Source organism: Poecilia mexicana, unplaced genomic scaffold (assembly GCF_051168715.1).
Source record: "Poecilia mexicana isolate PSO_F unplaced genomic scaffold, ASM5116871v1 scaffold_4, whole genome shotgun sequence".
In the NCBI taxonomy this organism is placed as follows: Eukaryota; Metazoa; Chordata; class Actinopteri; order Cyprinodontiformes; family Poeciliidae; genus Poecilia; species Poecilia mexicana.
Genome location: NW_028263373.1, coordinates 7,653,428 through 7,676,249, shown reverse-complemented (window position 1 = coordinate 7,676,249; position 22,822 = coordinate 7,653,428). Strand labels below are relative to the sequence as shown.

Genomic DNA, 22,822 nt, shown 5'->3' with positions numbered 1-22,822 from the left:
TTCTCTGATTGGCTGTAAAGTGGAGGAGCTTTTTTTTTTTTTAGGAAAAGGTATGGTGTAGTCACGTGATCTGGCGCTGGCTCTGCTGGATTATCGCTCCCTGCAGGATTTACTAGGTGTGGGCTGAGCGTTACAGGTGGTACAGAAAGAGCCGACACGGAACCCGAAACAATCTGAACCAAGTCAGTCTGTGAGGAGTTTCCATGTAGATCCCGGCAGCTGGAATACTGGTAAGTCCGATCCAGGGACTTACGGACTTGTTTGTGTCAGTGCAGGTTGGCTCCACTCTGTGTCTCGCGTGTTGTGTTATTTTTGTGGCTGTTTCCACGGAGCTGCTGGGCATGTGGGATTTAAACCGAGGTGCGGATGGGATACGCACACCGTGCCGTCTATTCCCGGACTTATTTACGGATTACGGGATAAAGAAATCTAATAATAGCAGAGGAGAGCTGGAGTGAGCGGTAGTGGGATATGCCTCCAAACACTTGGCGGATAGTTTTTCAGTGGGAGACGCGCTGAGTCTGCTGGAGGACTGCCAGAGCAGCGCGGCCATCAGGACGAGCTGTTTCAGCACAGCTGGACAAGCGACACAGATTTCCTCCCCAGACACATTTCTGCTTTTACGAGATATTTCTTTTGATTAAACGCAAGAAATAAGTATATTATTATTTTTTTGAAAACATCATATTCAGTACATTTGGTGTGGCTGTAACTTTAATGAGGGGGCATTTAGAGCTTCTGGTCAGGTTTGTCTGTCGGACTAATTAAACTCTTATGGTGTAATTTGCCACCTGTTAGACATGTTCGGATCCATTTTTTTATGTTATTGCACGGCGTTATGCAGTCATGTTAAAAGATACCCTTGCATACATGCGTGCTTCTGGTGACGTCACAAAAGGCAGTTATTCTGAATAATCCAGATGTATTTTTTAAAATTATTTAATATATTTTTTTTTACTCTCTATTTGGTTTAGTTGAGCCATACCGTCAAGAACAGGGTTTGCATACCAAGAATGTAATTTATAAATTTATGTTATTTGTGTTTTTTATTTAGTTCTGCTTTGACAAAAAATGGTTATCAGTATACACTTAAAATTAACGGAGTTATGCAATTAATAAAAAGTGAATGAAAATGGTTGCTAATGGTAAAAGTATGAGTTTCTACAATCTCAAACTACCTTTTTGCCTAATTACTTTCAAGTCAATTAATCCACTAAAACAGGTATATGCGGTATCAATCAAACATTGCTTTTTTGGTTTAACGCTTTTTGCATTATCTGAAGTTTTTTAATATAATAAGTAGGTAAAATCTCTTGTAAATTTTGGGTCACGACAGGTTTTGTGTTGAGTAACATCTCAAAATGTTAACCTACATACCTTATCTCAGTATGATTTCAATGGTTTCTTTAAAGTTTCTTTTTAGATGAGTTCATATGGTTTGACATACAGCTCTTGGAAACGTAGCACAGCTTTTGAAAAGGAGCAGACCAAGCAGGAATGGCCAGATTTCACTATCAAAGAGCTTCAGCGATTATTTTTATGGAAACCCACAGGGTGTGGTCGATTTCTTTCATTAAGATGATTTTCAGGTCCCCACCATGTTTCCTGTTGAACGACTGCATCACCTGCCAAGAAAAAAGAAAGTAATTGCTCGTCAGTCCGAAGTAAGACTTTCTTTGTGTGTGCTGAGGTAGCATGACTGTGACGTCTTCTAATTTTACACACAAAAACCAGTCAGATAAAAGAATTCAGGCAGGATTTAAAACATCTTACAACTCCGAAGCAGCACAAATGCCTCAGACTCCACTGCCGTATCTTTTTGAATAATTCTAGCTGATCAGCTCGATTCCTGCGCCTCTTTGTCAGTAACCCAAATAACCATAAAGCAGAGTCAGCTCTGTTTTTTTTTTTTTTTTTTTTTTAAAACGTATTTTGTAAAATCCTGCAATCAAAATTCACACCTCCATATTTCAAATATTTTTGGACAATTACATTTCTGCATAAAGGATTAATTCAACACCAGATAGTGGAAACGCTGTGGGCGTATGGATGATGTAAATCTGTACGGGATACATTAAGTGTTGCTGATGCACTTTCTCTCAGGGGAGAATGGCCCAGTTTAGCTGTCACCCTGCAGCTCAGTGGGCTGATATCAGTGTGTGTGTGTGTGTGTGCAGCGCACAACTCAACATATCATGTACCGGTACTCTGTGGTCTAGCTGGAGATGATGCATGCTGCCGCTGTGCAGAGGGGGGTTTTAGTTTCCTGATGCCGCAAGATCTTAAATGACTTCTTAGAAGTCATCTCTATGAGGCAGACCCATCAGACTCGCGTTGTTAAGTGGTTTCCAGGTCTCAGATGAGTGAGAATCACAACAGTAAGGCGGAAAGAAAGGGTTGGGGAGGGGGAAGAAAAAAACCCTCTTAATGGTGTTGTGTGTTAATTTGAACTCATAAACCCAGCTCAGCCTATTAAGTAGTTTCATTTGGCATCTTTTCTCATTTACTGATATCTGAACAAGTCATAACATGTTTTGGTGACTGATGGTGCCAGCTTACAGTCTCTGCAACTACGTCTGCTAGTGTAGCCTCATTCCTCACCTGAAATTAGTTTATTGTTTCCAGCAGTTTTAACGTCTACTTGCTATCATTATTTAGCCAGGAGACCCGGATTGCTTCAGTCACATCATCGTCACTGTGGAGGGAAAATCGGCATAAACTGAGCTTCTTGGTGTTGTTCTGTTTGTAACGTTGTCGTCGGTGTTTACCGAGGTTTTTATCAGTCCTGGTTTCAAAACTGCTCAACTTTCTTAGAGATGAGATGGCGGAGAAAGTGCCAGAGACATTTTGAGTATTCACCAGAGTTAATCTGACCCTCCCTGACTTGTTGGTGCGCACTGCCAGTCAGCTGGCTTAAAGAAAGCTTTTACACTTTTCCGTTGCTTGCGTCAAAAAAGGGAGGACAAAAAAGGATGGTTTTGGAAATATTTTGGAGCACAAAAAAAAGTGACAGGTGACAGGTGTCTGTACAGCAGCTGACCGGGTAAGATAATCTGACTAAATTAGATTATTTTACAGTTTACAGAGCGGAACAGCAAATTAGGATGATATTCCATGCAATAAACACATTTAAATGAATCAGTTCTACATAGATAATGTTCTAGTTGGAGAAAGCATCATTAAATCTTCCAGGGACCAATGATGAAAATTATTAAAATTTTCATTAAGTTCTCCAGAACAAAGAACTACTACCACTAACAACTTAGTTCCGCAACTAAGTTGTTAGTTGATTGATTCAAAAAGGTGTAATAAACATCAAATAAACATTAGCAACATATGCTCTGATGCACATTTTTCCTCCTATGTTCTTCCCTTTGATTGGTGCATCTAACTATTTATATGCAACACCGTTTTATCAGCAATTCAAATAATTGTTGATGTGCATTTGTGTGAAGCTGTGATGATGAAAACCTTTTGCTGGAGGTTGTCATCACATGCAGACCCAGCAGGCTGATTTGTGATATTTCTTTTTCCGTGGCTCCCTTCTCAACCCTGAAATAAATCATTGCTCCTCCCGATAGAACATTTCAAAATGTCACAATCCCCAGATTTTGTTTTCTGGTTCTTCTCGTCTGTCACAAGTTTGCCCTGCGGGATTACACTCCTGCTGCGACTTGTCTGGGTGTGTGTGCGTGCTTATATGTTTGTGTGTTTTTTCTTTTTTTTTTTTTTTTGTTCCAAAGGACGTTTACACTCGGGCAGGCTTGTCTGATCAATGATGAGCGATTTGTCAAAATAAGGGGAGGATCTTATTCCACTGGTTGCATTTCTACTAGACCTTGTTGTCTTAATGCAGTAATGACTGTTAGTTGTCTGGTGGCTTAGAGCTAATGATACGTGTCGCAGCAGGCCGGGACGAACTGTGCGCACAGCGTGTTTTTAAAGGATTGCCTTCAGCTCGCCTGCATATCAAAATAAAACCTGACAACCCGCTGTCACTGTTATTATTACTATCATTATTATTATCTCGCAAAATCCGAGCTTGCCTTTGCAACAATACGACCCGGATTTGAACTGGGTTGTGTTTTCCAGTGACTGTTTCACAGCGGCGTCTGTGACGAGAGTGTCAGAGGTGAACTCCCTCCCACAACAGGCTTCCTGTTTGGGCCCCGGTGATGGAACAGTGAACCAGAGCCAACGCACGCCAGCGGGCCGGCCGCCGGCCTGCCAGCGGACATCAGCGCCGGGCTTGCAGCCAGGCGGGAAGACGGACAGAAAAGCAAGTGATCCAGTGATTGCGTCCGACCTGTGGAACAGTTAGTCATGTCCATCAGTCACGGCCTCGCCCCTGCAGATACACCGTATGAAGACATCGTACTCTAAAGCCCGTGCCTACGCTGGCGTGACTCACTCCAGCTCTTTGACTGTTAACACAGTATATATATTTATATGTATATTTTATTTTTTATCTCGACGTGTTGTGACTCACCTGGTTGGCAACACAACGTGCGTGTCTGTACACGTTTCAAGCCTGCTCTGTGAAGTTTACTGTCGTAAGCAGCAGGTTGCCAAAGTATTTATACCCTTTGAGCTTTTTTCAGGCTTTTGTTTGGGTTTTGTGAGGCAAACCAACAATAATTGATGAAATTGTGTGAAGCAGAAGGAAAAGGACGCGTGGGGATTTGCAAAAGTTTGCAAATGGAAATAATAAAAAAAAGAGCCAGGTGTGTACGTTTATTCAGTCCGTTTTATAGAGCCTGACATTTTTGTCAGGATGGACAGTGAGCGTCTGTTAATTAGCAGTTTTTTAAAATCTTCCTACAGATTCTCAGTTCTCAGCTGGACTTTGACTGGGCCATTCTAACGCTTCAGTATACTTTGATCTAATGATTTCCATGCATGTTAACGTCGTCGTTCTGCTGGGAGGAGAACCCGTCTTTGTGCTGCCCTACATTGTGCTGTGTTTATCTCCAATCTTATCAGTTTCCATGTCCCTGTGGTCGAAAAAGCATCCACAAAGCATGATGTTGCCGCCACCTGGCTTCACAGTAGGCACTGTGTTCACAGCTGCAGCATGCATGTTATACATGAAGCTTTGCAGTGGATTAAAAAAAAATCACAGATTTAGTTCGCTTTTGGCCAGTCTGCCAGCTCAGGTCAAAGGTCTGCACTTCTGAAGTTCCATATGTCAAAATAAAATGGTGGATTATATTTAATTTAACCGTAAAACAAATTTCTTTTTTGGTAGTCTGTGTCACTCTTTTCAGAAGGTGAATGTTGCCAATCGCTGGGTCAGGTGGCCGGCCATGACGTGTGTAGGTTTGCAGCTGCGCCATGCTCTTTCTATTTTTGAATGTTGGATTGAAAATTACTCTATGAGAGCGATCACTTGGGAACTGGCAGCACTCGGTCCTATTTAGGGGTATCGCTTAAGAAAATAAAAGCAGTGTATAATTTAATTCCACCTTTACATTTATCCTAATAAGGCTCAGGCGGTATGGGACAAGTTTTGCAAACCGCTGCGCTTGTACCAGCAATCTGTCCTGAAGGTTTCTCTAGATAAAGCGGAGGCTATAAATATCATCGTGCTTCAAGTGGTCAGAGTGTGGAGAGATACGGCTGCGGGGCTTCCTCAGACGCAAGTTCATGTGCAGCACAACTGCGTCTCGGTGTTCAGCTCACCCACCAGCGGACACGGGGGTGAGCTGACAGACTGGCAAAGAAGTGGTTTTAGTCACTCTCTGTTTTTTTTTTGGTTTTGTTCTCATTTTTGGAAAGTCCAGTCGTCCTTCAGAGTAAGCCCCCACCTTTGTTGGTAGGTTGTGGTTTAAAGTGAGAGTTTATTCTCAGGCCTGTCGGCAGGTTTGACCGGCTGCACAGGAATCAGCATTGATCCAGGAAACGGAAGAATCGGTTTTTCACACCTGCCTTTCATAACGTTTCTTCTGACGTGGAAACCCAGACGAACGCACCTGATGTCGCGCTGGATTATTGCTGCTTTGCTCTCTAAGATGCCAAAGAAAGAAAACATGATTCAAAGTGGGGGGGGGGGGGGGGAACAGGAAACAAAATTAAATAATTACAGTACGGCGTCTGTCGTTTTTATTGGTACCCCTGGTAACGATCCACTGAAACCTAAAAATATATGAATCTTTTATTGTAGAAGCAAAATATGACTCTTAAAAATTTGGTGGGTCTGGGATATAAAAACTAAGAGTGAAGTGAACCACATCACTTCTACTACTAAGACAAGTGGAGGACCTGTGATGCTGTGGGCCTTGAGAAGCATGCCCCATAAGCTCTTTAAAAAACTCATTTTATTTATTAAAAATACCAGGACATTTTGGTTCAAAATATGTCAGTCTATGCCCGACAGCTAAAAATGTTACTTCTTTACCGTTTCTATTCCACCACTGAACAAATAACCAATTACATTTAGGAATAATTTGCTCAAATCTGCAGGTCTTTATTTACAAATAGCTGGATTTAGCCAGCTATTAATAAAAACATATTTTTATTAATGAACGTTTCTGTATGTTGAACAGTTTTGTCTGACAAAGACATTGCATAAGCTTGTTTCACTATGTTTGACTTTATGGGTGGACCCTTCCTGATTAATTAGCAGGGAAAAGAAAGAGGAAAAGGAAGTTAAATAAAACACTTTAAAGAAATACATCACGCAAATGTGGGATCAGAATTTGAGCACAGAAAATGTCAAAGATCTGGGTCAGAAACTTTGTCGCCACCCAGAACAGAAATTAGAGCTGAGGAGGATTTTTATTTACTACAATGCTCAATGTGATTAGAAAATCCTAAAATTATATTTCTGTAAAACTCAGAAGCTAGCCAGTTTTTGAATCAGGCTGTGAATTATTCTGTTATATCAAGGCTATCTTGACGTTTGCACCGGTGACGCTGACTTTTAACAAAAGGTGAACAAAAGTCATTTTCTCGTGAATAGTATCTGGTTTCCTTGAAAGGAGTTGCTGGTAAAGTAGCAAAGCTAAGTTCTCTGGAAAATTACAGCTGCTGCCACTTGTGTGTCTTCTTCTTCTCTCAGGAAATAAAGTTCTGTCATGTGGTAGTACCCTCCGTTAGATGAGCCAAACGCCAAGTCACAACTGTAGCTGGTGGAGGTAATTAAATATTCAGCAGTAAGAGGCGATCATGTTTCCTTCAGCAGGATGAAGATCTAAAGGGAGACACGTGACACTTCATAAAAGATAAGATTTCATCCCCGGTCACCTGTAGTTTCGAAGATAAGGCTCATTCATTGTTAGCTGTATAATACGCTAAGAATGACAAAGCGGAAAAACAAAACCCTTTGTGGAAAATGTTAGCGGTGGTTGACAGGAAGTTAAACCTGCAGCCAAAACAAAAAAAGTCTATGGGAACCAAATGTGAGTCAGAAGCAAACCAAACTGCACTGAGCTCACCGTGACGCCTCACCTGACCTGACAAGGTCTGACTCGGCGTCTGACCGAAATCTGATGCCAGCACTGAAACTCCGGCTGCTTGGATTCAACCTGAAGTGTGGGAGTGACGCGTCGATGAGCTGCTCCCAAACAAAAGAGCCCCGTTGAAAAGTCCCAAGAATTGAGAGTTCCTGAGGCAGCTGTCAGGTGAAGCTGTGCAGTGCAAAGGTATTCACACCCAGTGCATTTTACTGGGACTTTATGGGTCAGATCAACACAGAGTGAGCGCGTTAAAGTGAACAGGAATCAGAAACAAAATGGCTTCATTGGCTTCAATTGAGGAATTTGACTTCAGTTTTCAAGCACTAAAAGTGTAGGGAAATAAGTATTTTATAAACCTCATGTTATATAGGAATAATATATAAATGTATTAGCAGCCAAGTTATTTTTTTGAAAAATATAGAGGAAAAAAAAAAGACTTGATGTGATGATGCAGAAATGCTTATGTTATTTTGGTTTTCAATAAAGGTTGCCCATAAAAATCTGAAATTTGTGGTATTCAGCCACCTCTACTCTGACGCCCCTAATCGGGTGAAAAAGCCTCTTTAGAGGACGGCCAGTTCAAGTTTACAATGAGACTTGAACTCATGAAAGAAAGAGCTTTGATCAGTCGCTCTTATACTTTTCCTGCAGTATAAATGCTAAATATATCAAATCACCGTGAAACACGGTGTTGACGGCATCATGCTGTGGAGATTTTTGCCTTCAGCTGGAACAGAGTATCTAGTCAGATGTTTTGGGAAGAAGGACTGAGCAGAAACTGCTACGGAGGTTCACCTTTCAGCATTTAAAGATGACATTAAACAGAAAACCAGAGCTACAGCGGAAAGGTTTAGCTCAAAGTATATTCTTGTGTTGTGATGGTCCAGTCAAAGTATAGGCCTCAATTGAAAACTGGTGTGTAAGGATGCTCACTATCCAGTCTGAGTAGATATGGAGGGAACTATTTTAGTCTCAAGATGTGCGAAAGCTGTTGGCGACACACCCCGATGGATTTGCAACTGTAATTACAGCAAACGGAGGATCTGCAAATTGGCGCCTTAGAGACTTGGATATAAATGCATGCCACACTTGTCAGATTTTCTGTACAAGCGAGAAAAAAAAGTTGGAAAGCATGTGCAGTTTTTCTTCGATTTTTCATTGCGTTGTTGTAAAACATGGACTCTCGATAAATGCAGAGCGATGTTTTAGTTTTAGCCCAGTTTCAGCTGCTCACGACTGACATGCGAGTGTGAGGATAAACAGAGGAGAGGAGAACACGGGACGTCTGCTCCTCTGTCATTGCAGCCATTCCTACCTGTCTGCACCATGTGAAGCCACATGTCAGAAGCTGCAATAAAAAAAAAAAAAAAGCAAAGCGCTGTGGCACTCGGCCTCCTCCTTTCAGGACGTCGCCTCTGACGAGAAGATGAGCTGTCCTGCACATGTGGCAGCTTGTCCCATTGTGTCAACTGACAACAAGGACGGGAGTGTGCTGGTGTGCTGGTGGTTAGTCACAAAACACACACCGAGAGCCGAGGCAGCCGGGCGGGGAGCGCCGAGTGTGTGTGCTCGCTCTTTGGTTGTTGCCTGTCGAGGAAACTTGAAATCTGTCGTTTTTTTCCGTCTGTCAACAGGCGAGGGCTCGGCGGCGTGTTTCAGAGGCAGCATCTCTGTCACATCCTCCCTACGTTTTCCCCTGGGAGCCAAAAGAAAAAAAAAAAAAAAAACAGCAACAGTTGCACAGCAGTCGTGTGAACCTGCAGTTTCTGAGCACACAAGTTTGTTTGTTTTTTTTTTACCCACCTTTTTTTTCTCCCCCCCCTCGACATCTGCTAACAAGTCAGCTTTGTTTATGTGTGTGTGTGTGCGCGTGTGCGCGTGTGTGTGTGTTGGTATGTGTGCTGGGATAAAGGGCCTTGATGAATTTTGAATGAGGCCGCTCTGCACAGTTAGTCAAAACAGATTCAAACTCTTGGAAGAAGCGGTAACACTCACGCAGTGAGTGGCCATGATCTGCATGCATCATGCCCCAACCTAAGCTGAGCCCCCCTCCAACCCCTAACCCACCCACAGCCTCCGCCGCCCTCCACTTCTCTTCTCTCTCTCTCTGCAGCTTGAACCCCGCAGAGCCCAGAGGAAGCTGCTTCTTATCAGGGAGTGGGGTGGAGGGGGGGGGGGGGGACAGGAAGATGCTGTGAGAGTGTTGGTGGTGGGGTAGGAGGGCAGAGTGGCACTATGCAGATTTTCACTTGACATGGGCTTCCTTTGTGAGGCTGACTTGTAGCTACAGCTGTACGCGCTGCCAGACTCATAACAACAAAGTTACATTTGTCTCAGTTCGTTCAGTTCGAGGTTCTGATAAATGCCTCCTTCAGAATTCGGCGAGAAGGACACGTTCTTCCAGGACGTCGTCCTTCCCTTACGCCTTTTTTTTCATCTTCTGAGGCTGCTGTCAGTTTCTGCTCCAGTTTTGATCTTTTCTCTTTTTGGGGGGTTAAATCCGTCTCCTTTGAGAGTGTCCCGAAGTTAGAGACTGGATTTTCATCTGCTCATGCAGTGCTTTGCAAAAAGAGCTTGAACTTTTCTCCTTTTCTGCCGGAAGAAAAGTACAAACTTCAATGTTTTATTGAGAGTTTGAGTGACAGAGCAAATAGAAGCGGGCCTTTATCACGTATCGTTTATCGTGATAAATTTCTTAAGATTTTGATGTATTGTTCTCACGATATAGTCGGATAAAAAAAATATTGCTCACTTCCTAATTTGACTGATCTGGAGCTATTTTGTACAGACGAACTGGCAAAAGATTTCAACTCTAAATGTTGGTAGGAGATGCATCTGAAACGACTTGCTGCTGAAGGGTGCTTTTACAAAACACTGAGTTGGCCACACTTTCCACATTTTTATTTGTAAAAAATAAATAAATCATGTTTTTTTTTCTTACATGCAGTACTAATAAAATGCAGACAGATTTGTGGTTTAAACGGTACAAATACTTTTGCGAGGCGCGGCACATCTATCCGTTTTGGGTTCAAACTTTGTCAAGGATAGAAAATGAGCTTCCTCGTTTCACCCCGGTTGTCCTCCCTACGTAGTGATTATCCACCAACATTCAAGCACATCGCGGCAGAAAAAAGTGAAGAGAAATGAGGCGTAGGAGGCAAAGCTGCTGCCTTTTCAGTTTCTGAGGGAATATCTCTAAGAATTTCTTTTAAAATTCAGTGAGAAACTCTGTTTTTCTCTTTCTCTCACTCCCCCCCCCTTTGATTATTCATACATCTTCTTGTATCTTTGGCAGAACCCTGAGAATGAAGTCCTCCAGCATCCCCCAGCTGTAGCCGGGCAGCATGGCTCCTGCTCCTCCTTCCAGAGAGGACACCGGCAGCTCATTAGCTCTGCGCTGGAGGCTAACGCCGACATAGATTCTCTTCAACTTCAAACTGAACCAATTCAGGCTGGAGTCCTGGTTAAACATCTAAATAAGCTGCTGACAGGATCCATCCAGACTCAGGGGTTTTTCAACCATGCGCTACCTGTGACCTTTTTTTGGGCGTCAGAGCTGGACGGTGCGGCTCCTCTGCTCGTCGACCGACCCCAGACCCCGAGCCATGTCTCTTCTCTTAACTCTACGCATCGTCTGTGGATTGATGCTCCAGCATTACTTCAGTCCGCTCAGCGCTCAGTACTGCGTCCCACGGAAGACCGTCGACTACCAGAGTAAGTCACCGGCTCTCCATTAGACACGGGAACTTGGAGCAGTTTGATTCGTTGCATGCATTTGAATATTTTACGCATGATGTACGATCCCGATGGAAGGCTTTAGCTGCTTTACGTTCTTCTCTTTTCTGCTGCAAGTGACAAGTTTATTAGTTTCTCAACAGATTTGCATTTTACTTTTTGCTGTGAGAGCATTTTTTTTTTCTTTTTTCACGAGGAGTCGAGGCGATTGCGAAGCAATGCAAACTTTTTCTCTCTGCCCAGGTCACCTGAATTTGTTCAAAGAAGATGGGATCTTCAATTACTCAACTATGCTGATCAGAGACGACCTGGGTGTGGTGCTGCTGGGGGCGAGAGAGGCCGTCTACGCTCTGGATATGAACAACATCTCGGACCAAAAGGCCGCGGTGAGGACCTGTGCAGAGTTATTGCGTCTGGAATAAGGAAAATGTCTGCAGAGCAGTTTACATATTAACTGCATTTCCCACTATCTCGCTCTTTTTTTACTGCACGGCGAAATGCTGCAGCAAGAAAGTTAATCCTTTGTTGAATTTTTATGGCATTTTACTGCAGTCATTAGGCCAGAAGATCAAATATTTAGTGAGCTACTCAAGGCTGGACTTGCCTGGTTGCTTGAAGCAGTTTGCAGTTTTTTTTGTTGTTTTTTTGTAGACTTTGACCCCTTAGAAGTAGGCGAGTTTATGGTGGTGTGGAGGAAAACAATGGGAGAATTGACCTACAGACTTTCCCATCAACTCAGGTTACTGAATTATTTAAAAAAAAAAAAAAAACACAAATAATGTGCTGCTGTTGTCATAAGATTTAGTCTTTATTGTGTTTTGTTTCCTCTCAGTCCGTGAATGTCTTATGACCTCTGATACCTACATCACAGGTGTTGTGTATTTGTTTCGTGTTATTTCAGGTAACTAATGTCCTGGCATCACCTTCCTCTCCGTCTGATAACTATAGAGAGCACAATTTGCTATGTAATTTATGCAGTTGCTACTTAAATGTTGCAGCACTGACCAAATATTAAAGTCACTCAGTCTCATTATACACTATGCAGACACTCTGTCTGCATGGATGAAGACTCACTACCTCAACAATGAGGTTAAACTTGGACTGATGGCGCCTCCTCTCCACGAGTTCATTGTCTGCTAATTGATCATTAAACTTTTAGCCCAAGGTTGTGAGGTAATCATTAAACATGAGAAAACGAATAAACAAGACATCGCTGCAAAGAAAACCGACATGATTTGATGTTCCACGTAATTCACTGAAATTCCTGTTTAATGAATGTTTCAGAAACACGAGACAAGATCACAAACTGTGTCTCAGCGGCTTTCGCTTTGCAGTTGATCTAAATCAACCAGTCACCTCTTCAGAGCACAGCAGTCTGATGAAAATGAAACTACATAAAAAAATAAAATTATAGTGTATGTAAAAAAAAAAACAAAAAACTGAGTCTAGACTTTTAATAAAATAAAATTAAGTTCTGTGTTTTATTCAGGGGAAATTTTGTATTGTTATTTGGGGTCTTGTGCATGCAAAAAAAAAAAGAACAAAGAAAAAACAGCAAGAAAGTTTGATGATGGGACAAAACTTGCAAGAGCTCCACTGAAGTCAACAAAACTGTAGATTTTTGCTTAGTATTTTTAGTGTTTTTGCAAAGTTTCAGCAGATTCAAGAGCACCACTGGTGCGGCTCAATCAGCATTCTGAGCGAAAGTGGAATGACGGCCCTGTTAAAGGCAAACAAAACTATTTTAAATGGAAAATTGCTGCAGGGCTGCAAGACAATTACCGCATGCTTTGACAGGATCCTCTCCGTCTGTCGATGCAGGTGTATTGGCGAGTCACCGAGGAGAAGCAGAGGGAGTGCACATACAAGGGAAAACACGCAGAGGTTTGTGCTGCACCTTCCAAAGCAAAGCCCGTCTAATGTCTAATTCTGGAGCGAGGATGCAACCTAAAGGACGGCTGCTGCCTGAAAACCGCACTGCTGCCTCGGGCACTTTCTGTTAATCATTTATATGAGTTTAGTTTTTTTTTTTCTTTCTTTTTTCCTTTTCAAGTCCGCATGTAGAGCTCTCTTTGAAGTCCTGTGCTTATAGCTTTGAGCTGAACGTCCAAATAAAGACGCAGCGAGAAACCGTTCACATTCACGTCCTTGACCCTTTGCCCATCAGCAGCTCAGCTCTGAGCAGCACGCGTTGCAACTGTACATGTTTGGCACGTTTGTGATTTGAGGGCTGAACTAATGATACTCCGACCTTGGCGTTCCCTCTGATGGTGTTTTTCTTTTTTTTGTTGCAGGTGGAATGCCGCAACTACATACGGACGCTGCACAGCGTGAACGACACCACGCTCTACGTTTGCGGCACAAACGCCTTTTCTCCGGTGTGCGATTACATGGTAAGCGTGCTTTACTGAACCCATTAGATCTACAGGAGTGTAAAAACAGGCCCTTCTTTTGAGGTTTTTTGATGTTAATAATTTAAAAATATCTGCCCCACATAGAGAATGGTTCGAGTTGCGTTAGGTTTTGAAGAGCAAAAAAGGCTTTAAAATATTTTCTTTCTTGTAAGACTGCCCCTGAAACAATAAATTTCACGTCCTGCCTTTATTAGAACACATTTCTATTGTTTCTGACTTCCTGTGGTTGAGTTCCTTAGTTCATTCTGTGAGTGCACTGCTCTTTGCAAAAGTATTTATTTAGAGATTTAGGATGTTTCACATTTTGCCAAGTTACAACTTCAATCTATATTTCACTGGAATTTTATATGATAAATGAACATTTGGTAAACATACAAAATGCTTTCTGTGTGGTTTCTCAATGGCGAGTCCCCGACCTTGAGAAATCCCCCTTTCTCTGCCAGTTCCTGTTTGGTAAATGTCAATAAAGGGTAAAAAAATATTAAGAAAAACTTTCCATGGTAGGATTATTAAACCAATTAGACCTGATGGGGAGGATAGATTGGGCCCCTAATCTGCAAAAAAAAAAACAACTGGCAATTTTTTGCAGATTGGGCCCCTAATCTGCAAAAAAAAAAACAACTGGCAAAATGTTTGACTCTAGAAACAAAAAGGTAGAAGTGGTAGCCAGTTCTACCGTATGCAAGGCAAAAAAGCCAACACGTTAACAATTTTGCGAGTAAAGGTGCTAAAAACATCTTCTGAAAAATGCTCAGCTTTTTCTTTTTTAACAAACTTTGAAGGAATTGCTTTAAAAAGATGAACACTGAAGCTGTTTGCAAATGCCAGTCAAATTGGAGACAGTAAATATTTACAGCAGCAGCATTATGTAAGTAGGGCTGCATATAAATGACTACAGTGCTCATGCTTATTTTAACGAGATAAGACATCAGCCACGGTACGACTGCAGTCACTCACACACTCTGACTATTTTTTAGCAGCATTTGAGTGAAACTAAAATAAGGAATTGATCAAAGATGATCACGTTTTCATCCTGGCTAATTGTTGTCAGACACGGTTTCTGTTTTTTGGGGGCCGAATCGTAAGAATCAACGGACAAAGAGGCTATTATGCCGAAGCCTTGTTTCACACCAACACGTTTGTTACCAGGAAACTCTTCCTCTTTCCGATGCAACATAGGAAGGAGACAACACATTTCTTTGTTCGACCCATTATTTTGATTTATGTCCCGTTTAATGCATTTTGGCAGCACATTCGCATTTCGGGGAACGGAGCGATCTTAGCTGCACACAGGGATGCTGTCTGAACTGAACAACTTTGTTTTTAAAAGTAGATGCAGTCTGACACACTGAGGCATCATCAAAAAAAAAAAGGATCTTTATTATCTGTTTTGTGCTTTGATTTAAAAATAATTTATTCTGTTTGACTTTGAAGTTAAGCTACTTTAGAGAATAGAAACTTCCTTTATAATAGAGTTGAAGGCAGAAGATGAGGCGCAGACAATGTATGAGCCTGAGAACATGCTCTAAAATCACAAAGTTACATATTTAAAGTAATGTTGGCTTCATGAAACATTTTAAAACTATTATTTTAGACAATACATATCCCCGGTAATGATTAATTTCTTCACATTTTCTTGGGTTGAAGTGGTAAGAAACAGGAAATAAGTGGTAAAACTCAGTGACCACTAATATTTTACAGAGATTCAGGCCATTAGCCTGAAGCTGCAGCTAAAAGTAACAGGCTTTAGGGTAAAAATCTTTATTCAATGTGATTTAAAGTTGTTGGGTTAAAACTGAGGTGTGCATATGACGGCAACATTACTGGCTAACATGTTTTCTGCATTGTACATTGCTGGCCACATTTATTGGTACCCCTGGTAAAGATACATATAAAAAAAACCAACATAAAAATACATTAATCTTTTATTGACAAACTTGGAAAGTGGGGACTTTATTTCCAACCTTTTTAGTCTTGTAACATTTTCCAACATTTGAGCATTCAGAGAGACCGATCTTTGTCCATAATGCTCTTTAGCCTTCTGTAATGCTTAGACTTGCATAGAAGGAGTCTGGTTGTTTTCAGTTCCGTTGTGTTTTGGCTCTATCTGTCTGACCAATGTCACGGTCATTTTGTGCTTTGCTTGCACATCCCATCAGATTTTTATTTGCACTTTAAAACGATCTGACATTTTAAAGGGCTTATGCACAGCATGGTCTCAATGACATGACATGAGGTTGAGACCTGGAGTGTTTGTTTCCTAAAAATGTCAGTCTCGGTCCCATCTAACCGAGGACTTTTACGTTTACAGGTAAAAGTCCAAACTCCTCCACAGTTAAGTACATTTGTGATGGCAGCATTAGGACAGAAGAGGCTTTTTCCCTTGGCGTCCATCTTAAGCGTGGCGCAGTTCTCCAGGGATGAGCTTTGGAGCTTTCTCCAAAGCTCATCTTGTCACTCTTGTGGTGACAAAATAAATATGAAAGTAGCAGTAGACCTTTTGAGTCATGTCACATTTACGCCCCAGGGAGACAGGCGGTAATGAATTGCTAAATAGAAGTTCAAAGAAACTCTGATTAACTTAAGAAAGTAAAGTATAAATGGAAAAAAAAAATCCAATTACATTTTATTTCAAAGGGATTTCTACAGGTTCCCAATAATTGTGCCACTGCTGAGTTAGTATAAGACAATTATTTCTTCAGATTAAATTTCCCCACTGAATAAATGTACTCAAATTAAATAGTTTTTCCTTCTTCTTCAGAGTGAGATTATCCTGCTGCAACAACAGATAATATTGATTTATTTTGAGAGTTTTTTTTTTTTATTTAGTCCTTACCAGGGATGCCAATAATTGTGGCTAAATGTATTTAGCTTACTCTGTTATGCAACCAGTGAGCTCTTGTTTTAACTACCGTTCTCCACTGCCGTGTTGTGTCTGAATAAAACGTTTTCCATCTTTGTCCTGTTTCTGTCCTGCCCTTCGTCTCTTTCTTTCCGACAGACGTTTGCAAACGACCAGCTGACCCTGAAGGGAAAGCAGGAGGAGGGAAGAGGGAAGTGTCCTTTTGATCCCTTTCAGAGATACTCCTCCCTCATGGTCGGTGAGTGTCCACACAGATGTGAAACGTTTCGCACAGCATTCATGCTCCGTGCAGTTGGTACGCTTAGCGCTTGGTGGAGCCTCCTCAGTCTGCATACAGTCCATGCTAATAATATGTCAGCATGCAAAGTTCGCCCAGTTCATTAGAGGGTATATTAATGCTTTATTGTTTTATTTTTGATGAGGACGAAGGATTTCCAGGAATGCTTACTCCTCTATTGTTCCTGTCCAACAGGAACTGAGCTGTACTCTGCTACATCCATCAACTTTCTGGGCTCTGAGCCTGTGATTCTGCGCAACTCAAATTTGCCTCTTCGCACCGAGTTTAAGCGCTCCTGGCTCAGTGGTGAGTTAAGTCGCTAAATAACCCAATAAAACATCTTTAAAAATATGCATTTAGGTGTTTTTATTCACGCTGTTGGGTTTTTATTTGTGACCATTTGATTTTAGAGCCAAACTTTGTCTACATGGACTTCTTGGAGGAGAGCGTCGACAGTCCCGACGGGGACGACGACAAGGTGTACATGTTCTTCAGCGAGAACGCCATGGAGTACGACTTCTACAGAAAAGTCGCGGTGTCCAGAGTGGCGCGCGTCTGCAAGGTATCACGGCAACGCAGCGTTGCACAAGAGCGTTGGAGGCGACGTCCGAGCCAGGGTCGAGGTTAAACATGGCGGCTTGTTGTTGTCTTCGTTTAGGGAGATATGGGCGGCATGCGGACGCTGCAGAGGAAATGGACCACGTTCCTGAAAGCCAGTCTGGATTGTTCCTTCCCTGAACCCAGCTTGCCCCCCATTGTCCAGGACGTGTTCCTGCTACGGCACAAAGACTGGAGGAAGAGCGTCTTCTACGCCGTCTTCACACCTCAGTCGTGAGTGTTTACTGTCGGAGCCACGCGGTTTTTTATGGCTGCGTGTGGGTGTTGAATTTAGTTAAGGAGGCTGCTGATCTGTCAGACTGGAAGAAGAATCAAAAGCATGAAGCTGAATAAAAATCTATAAATTATGGAGCCTGTGTCGGGGGAACGGGAGACAAAAGAAAACCCTTCTGTTGTCGTTAATTTGTTCATGTTTGCTTGGCATAATTCTCCGCTGTGTGTTTCAGGAGCTTGTCTCAGATCTCTGCGGTGTGTGCATTCAGCGTCTCGTCGATTCGAGAAATTTTCAACGAGGGAAAGTTTAAGACATCTGTTGCCGTGGAGACGTCCCATGTGAAATGGGTGATGTACACGGGGGAGGTGCCGGAGCCCAGACCGGGAGCGGTAGGTCGACGGAGCTTTCTGCTACCTGAACTCGTGATGATGAACTCGCACAAATCAAGTTTGGCGGTGGGGGAAAAATAAAAATAAAAATGTTTTTAATTTGCTGCCATTTTCAGTGCATCAACAATATGGATCGTAAAAAGGGGATAAATGGCTCCCTGGATTTACCGGATAAAACCCTCCAGTTCATCAGAGACCGGCCCCTGATGGACGAGGCTGTTCGTCCGCTGACTGGGGGCCCGCTGCTGCTCAAGAGGGGACCCTTACTGACCCGAATTGTGGTGGACAGCGTGCTGGCTCTGGACGGAGACACTTACAACGTCATGTTTATCGGAACTGGTAAAACAATTCAGGCTTCGTTAATATCTTGTCTTTTTTTTTTACAACCATGAACATGGAAGTATTTATGTTCTGTACCAGCGTAGAGTGGTTCATCAAAAAATAAAAATAAAAAAAAATACAGATTTAAAAAGCATAATGCGGTAACTCTGGAGGAGCTGCAGAGATTCACAACTTTGGTGATGGAAAGTGTTGATAAGTCTGATAATTATGGAAGAATAGCAAGAATAAAGCTGTTGTTGAAAGAGAGCAATAAGGTCTTTTTCAAATGTATAAGATTTCATGCAGGAAACACTACAAACATGCTGTTCTCTGGTGAAAAGATAAACTGACTTGTTTGCTACAAAACAGAGTTAATAGAAAGATGGATGAAGTGAAGTATTGGGCCATTCTGGAAAACGTTAGAGCGGGACAACAACGACCCTAAACATGCAGCCAGAGACAAAATGAAGGAGTTTTGATCAACACGTATTCACGTTTCAGAATGGCCCTGTCAAAGTCCAGACCAGTTGAAACTGTGGCAAAATACGTATATTTTAATATCCACTTCACAAAAATGCCCTGCTCTGTGTTGATGTAAAATCCTAGTAAAGTACATTAAAGGCTCCTGTTTTGTCTCCTTGACAGAAAACGGCTACATTCAGAAGGCCGTCAACTTTGACGGAGAGATGTTCATCATCGAGCAGATTCAGGTGTACGAAAACCCCGAGGCCGTCAAGGTCTTACGCCTCTCATCAAGCAAGGTAACAACGGTAGCATGTAAACCCGTCGCAATAAGCAATTAGTCAATTAATCGCATGATGAACTAAAATGAGCGTAATAATTTCTATTCTGATCATTTAATATTTTTTAGAAGGGTCATTTTGTTTGCAGAAGCTTTATAGTCCATTTTATTTATGGTTTTGTTTGTGTTATATTTATGGTTTTGTTTTGGTTGTTGTTGTTTTATTTTGACAATTTAAAATATCTTCCAGTTCCAGGGTTGAGTGTTCTTTGTAAAATTAAAGTTTATTAGTCTTGCATTATTATTCCATTGTCTATACATTACCTGAAAACGATCTCAAAACAACAATATTATTGGTCGTCGCAATAATATCTGGGACAATTTAGCGTCCAGCAACATTTGTCATCATGGCCTAAATGATGAGGACAAAACAAAAGTGGCTAAATATTTAATATAATATTTCTGTTTCCAAAGGGTCAACTCTATGCCGGTTCTGAATCTGGTGTCGTCCAGATGCCGGTCAGTAACTGCAGTCGGTACCAGTCTTGTGAGGACTGCATCCTGTCCAGGGACCCTTACTGTGCCTGGGACTCGTCCGCTGAGCGCTGCTCCTCCGTCTCCTCTCTGTCTGCGTCCCCCGAAGCTGCAGTCCAGAGTCTGAAGGAGGGGAGCGTGTCACAGTGTCCTCCAGCAGGTGCGTCCGTCATGACTCCTGCCAGTTTTATGAGTGTGAGGTTGGGCTAACCTCTTTGCTTTTGTGTGTGACGACGTTTACAGATCCAGTGCCAGCTGTGGACGTTGCTCTAATTCCAGGGAACAACATCCAGCTGCCTTGCCAGCGTCACTCCAACCTGGCGGAGGTCCACTGGAGGTTCGCTGACCTCCGGGTTGTATCTACGCACAAATACTACATCTACAGCGACGGCCTCCTCATCCTGAACACGACCGCGTCGGACGCAGGCTCGTACTTCTGTGACTCGGTGGAGCAGATCAACAGCAGGACGTACAACAGGACTGTGGCCGTTTATCATTTACAAATCTCCTCTGAGCCAGTCAGCCCTGCTCCCGGCATAGCAGCCACAAAACACTTCATTCAAACGCCGAAAACGGCTGCAACTGGGTCACAGCCGGACCTGGACAGTGAGGACCCGCTGACGCCTGAGAATCAAAGCGACTCTGGGAGAATGAGTCGCCTGGAGGTGGCAGTGGCTCTGCTGTCGCTGCTGTGCCTCGCTCTCATCGCCGTCGTACTGTGGTTCTGGAAGCGAGGGCACTGGAAGTGCTCCGGGTTGGCGCAGAGATCCAAGGGCGGCGAGGGGAAGCAGCAGCCGTCGTCGGACTACACGCACATTCAGAACAGAAACTCTGAGATTAAGCTCCTGGGGGCGGAGGCCGGACCGTGCACCGCCAACAATAATCACACCACTGTGGACTTCAAAAAGAACGGGGAGTACCACTTCCCACCTCTGGCCAGCATTTCAAGTCTGAACGGTCTGGGGTACATCCGTGACGAGTCGGAGATTTGACTCTGCTGAGGCTTCAGTCCTCGTTCTGCATCGGTGCAATAATGATGTACTTGCAATGTGTTGTTCAGGTACGTCTCAATAAACTGAAATTCAAGCAAAAAGCTTATTTCAGTAATTCAGTTCAAAGTCATGTGGTGTGTAGACTCATAGCACACAGAGAAGTGTTTGTTTTAGTTGACTTTGATAATAGAATACAAATAAAGTTTTTATTATTTATTATCCATCAATTGTCTGATGGTTGGGCTACTGAGGCCCGTCTCCAGTGATCATTGGGCATGAGACAAGAACTATAATAAATATATAATTATAATATAAATACAATATAATGGCTTTGCTTCACAATTGTCCCCAGGCTGTGATAATCCCTGATGCTTTTCCTACCACACTTTTTCCTTCCACTCAATTTTCCATTAATATGCTTGAAAACAGTTCTCTGAACTTTAGTGGCTTACCTTCAATCAATGACTGACTCCTGAACAAATGTCAAATCAGCGGCATTTCCCATGACTGTAGAGGCCATAACATGATCTTAAAATGTTTTTTCATTAATTATTATTATAAATGTTTTATTATCCCTAAATTACAAAATAGACACATATATATGCATAGTTTCCCGTTCTGAACTGAACTACTGAAATAGATGAACTTTCCACAGATCTTCCAGTTTGTTGAGATACGCCTTTAGATGGTAAATGGGTTCCTGGTTCTTTCCTGGGTGATTTCCAATGTCTGTTCAGAAAGCGGATATTCACTAAAAAGACATGGAACTTGTTAAATATCTGCTCCAGAAATGTTTTTTACAGTCATATTTTTGTATAATCCCAATCTGTGAATACGATCTGTGTAATATTTATGTACAGTCAAGCTTTTTTTTTTTTGACTATTTATTGGAGGAAATTCCCATTTTCTATTTGTATCCTCTAATCTTTGAAATGAACATGTAGCATGTTCGGTATCTTGGTGACCGAACTTCAAGCTTAATTCATTTCATGGATCCTGCTGTATGAAATCAACAGGGGTAATTTTTTTCATTGCTCTTTGGTTGAGTTAATCTTCCTGCCTCTACTTTTTCACCACTCATTCAGTAAAAAAATAAAAATAAAAGCCATATGTAATTAACTACTTCTTAACAAATATCACCATTTTGTTTTGATAATTACATCCTAAAGCTCCAGTAGGAAGGCAGTTCTTTTATTCCTTTCGGTGGGGTTCACACAGCTTTACTTCAAATTGTACATTTGTGTTAAACTAAAAAAGACACAGCTGTTGCAGGAATGTACGGGTGTGGGTGTAAATTTCTGGTGGCATATCAATAAAAAAATAAAAATATGGGAAAATGGGGGGGGGGGGGGTTGACCTGGAAACATTGCCTTGTAAAAATGAATACGGTAATAAAAATTTTTTTTGTGATTTCCTTTTTTCTTACACAGTTGAGTCCTTTTGAGATTTCTCTTATTGGGGAGATGGTGATTTAGGAAGACTTGAGAACAGAAGAACTTAAATCTCACTGTTCTCAGGTGAGAACAGTGAGATGAGTGACAAAAATCTTTTTTTTTTTTTTCACACACCTACACTTGAATCCCGTTTCATCTCAGACAAGTGTTGATATAAAAGCGATGCGTCGAGATTCCCATTAAATATTTACCAGCGTGGTATAAAGAAGTTATGTACATAATTAGGGATCAAAATTGCTTCTGGGCGATAAAAAAAATTAAAATAAAAAATTGCTTCTGTTGAATACATGCGTTATTTCAATACTCCATCAGCCAATTGCAGCTGGTGCCACAAGGCTTAGAAAGTCTGGCTCATACTGATTTATCAGCAATGTTTGCAGTTCATGAATCCCAGATGTCACTAAAGCAGATGGTGTCATCCAGACGCCAGATCTTTTTAAAGTTAAAAATGCAAGAATGGAAAAGTTTGGCAAACTGTAAAATTATTTTCTCATGTTACAAATTCAAACTTCATAGTATCTTATTTAGTATTTATGACACCAACACAAAGTAGTACATAATCACAAAGCAGAAAATTAGGCATGATTTTGAAAAAAAGAATTAAATCTGCCTTGAGTTAACATTGTGTTGCAGCTATAGCTGCAATCTTTTGGGGATTAAGTCACTGCCAGCCTTACATATCTATATTTACTCACTCTTCTTTGCAAAATAGCTCAAAACTTAATTGAGAGTGAGTGGAAATCATACATGGGCAACAGTTTATAAATTTTGTAGTGGATATACATTTGGACTTTGACTAGACCCATTCAAAA

The 22,822-nt window shown here is 41.8% G+C and overlaps 1 protein-coding gene across 1 annotated transcript; it reads left to right on the top strand.

The window, feature by feature from the left end:
- The first annotated feature begins 33 nt into the window (after positions 1 to 33).
- LOC106917766 (semaphorin-4E) lies at positions 34 to 21,981 on the top strand. The gene is made up of 14 exons (XM_014986974.2): positions 34 to 230; positions 10,753 to 11,171; positions 11,436 to 11,578; positions 13,014 to 13,076; positions 13,487 to 13,585; positions 16,608 to 16,707; positions 16,942 to 17,052; positions 17,157 to 17,308; positions 17,405 to 17,577; positions 17,811 to 17,967; positions 18,084 to 18,306; positions 18,934 to 19,049; positions 19,505 to 19,724; positions 19,808 to 21,981. The coding sequence occupies exons 2-14, from the start codon at positions 11,063 to 11,065 to the stop codon at positions 20,554 to 20,556; spliced, it is 2,415 nt and encodes an 804-aa protein (XP_014842460.2). The 5' UTR covers positions 34 to 230; positions 10,753 to 11,062; the 3' UTR covers positions 20,557 to 21,981.
- Positions 21,982 to 22,822: the final 841 nt, after the last annotated feature.

Bases quoted from the DNA above. Each gene is read 5' to 3' on its own strand.
- LOC106917766 (XM_014986974.2), top strand. From the start codon at position 11,063: ATGTCTCTTCTCTTAACTCTACGCATCGTCTGTGGATTGATGCTCCAG. The intron at 11,579-13,013 runs GTGAGGACCTGT...CTGTCGATGCAG, and splicing joins TCTCGGACCAAAAGGCCGCG to GTGTATTGGCGAGTCACCGA. The intron at 18,307-18,933 runs GTAAAACAATTC...TCTCCTTGACAG, and splicing joins CGTCATGTTTATCGGAACTG to AAAACGGCTACATTCAGAAG.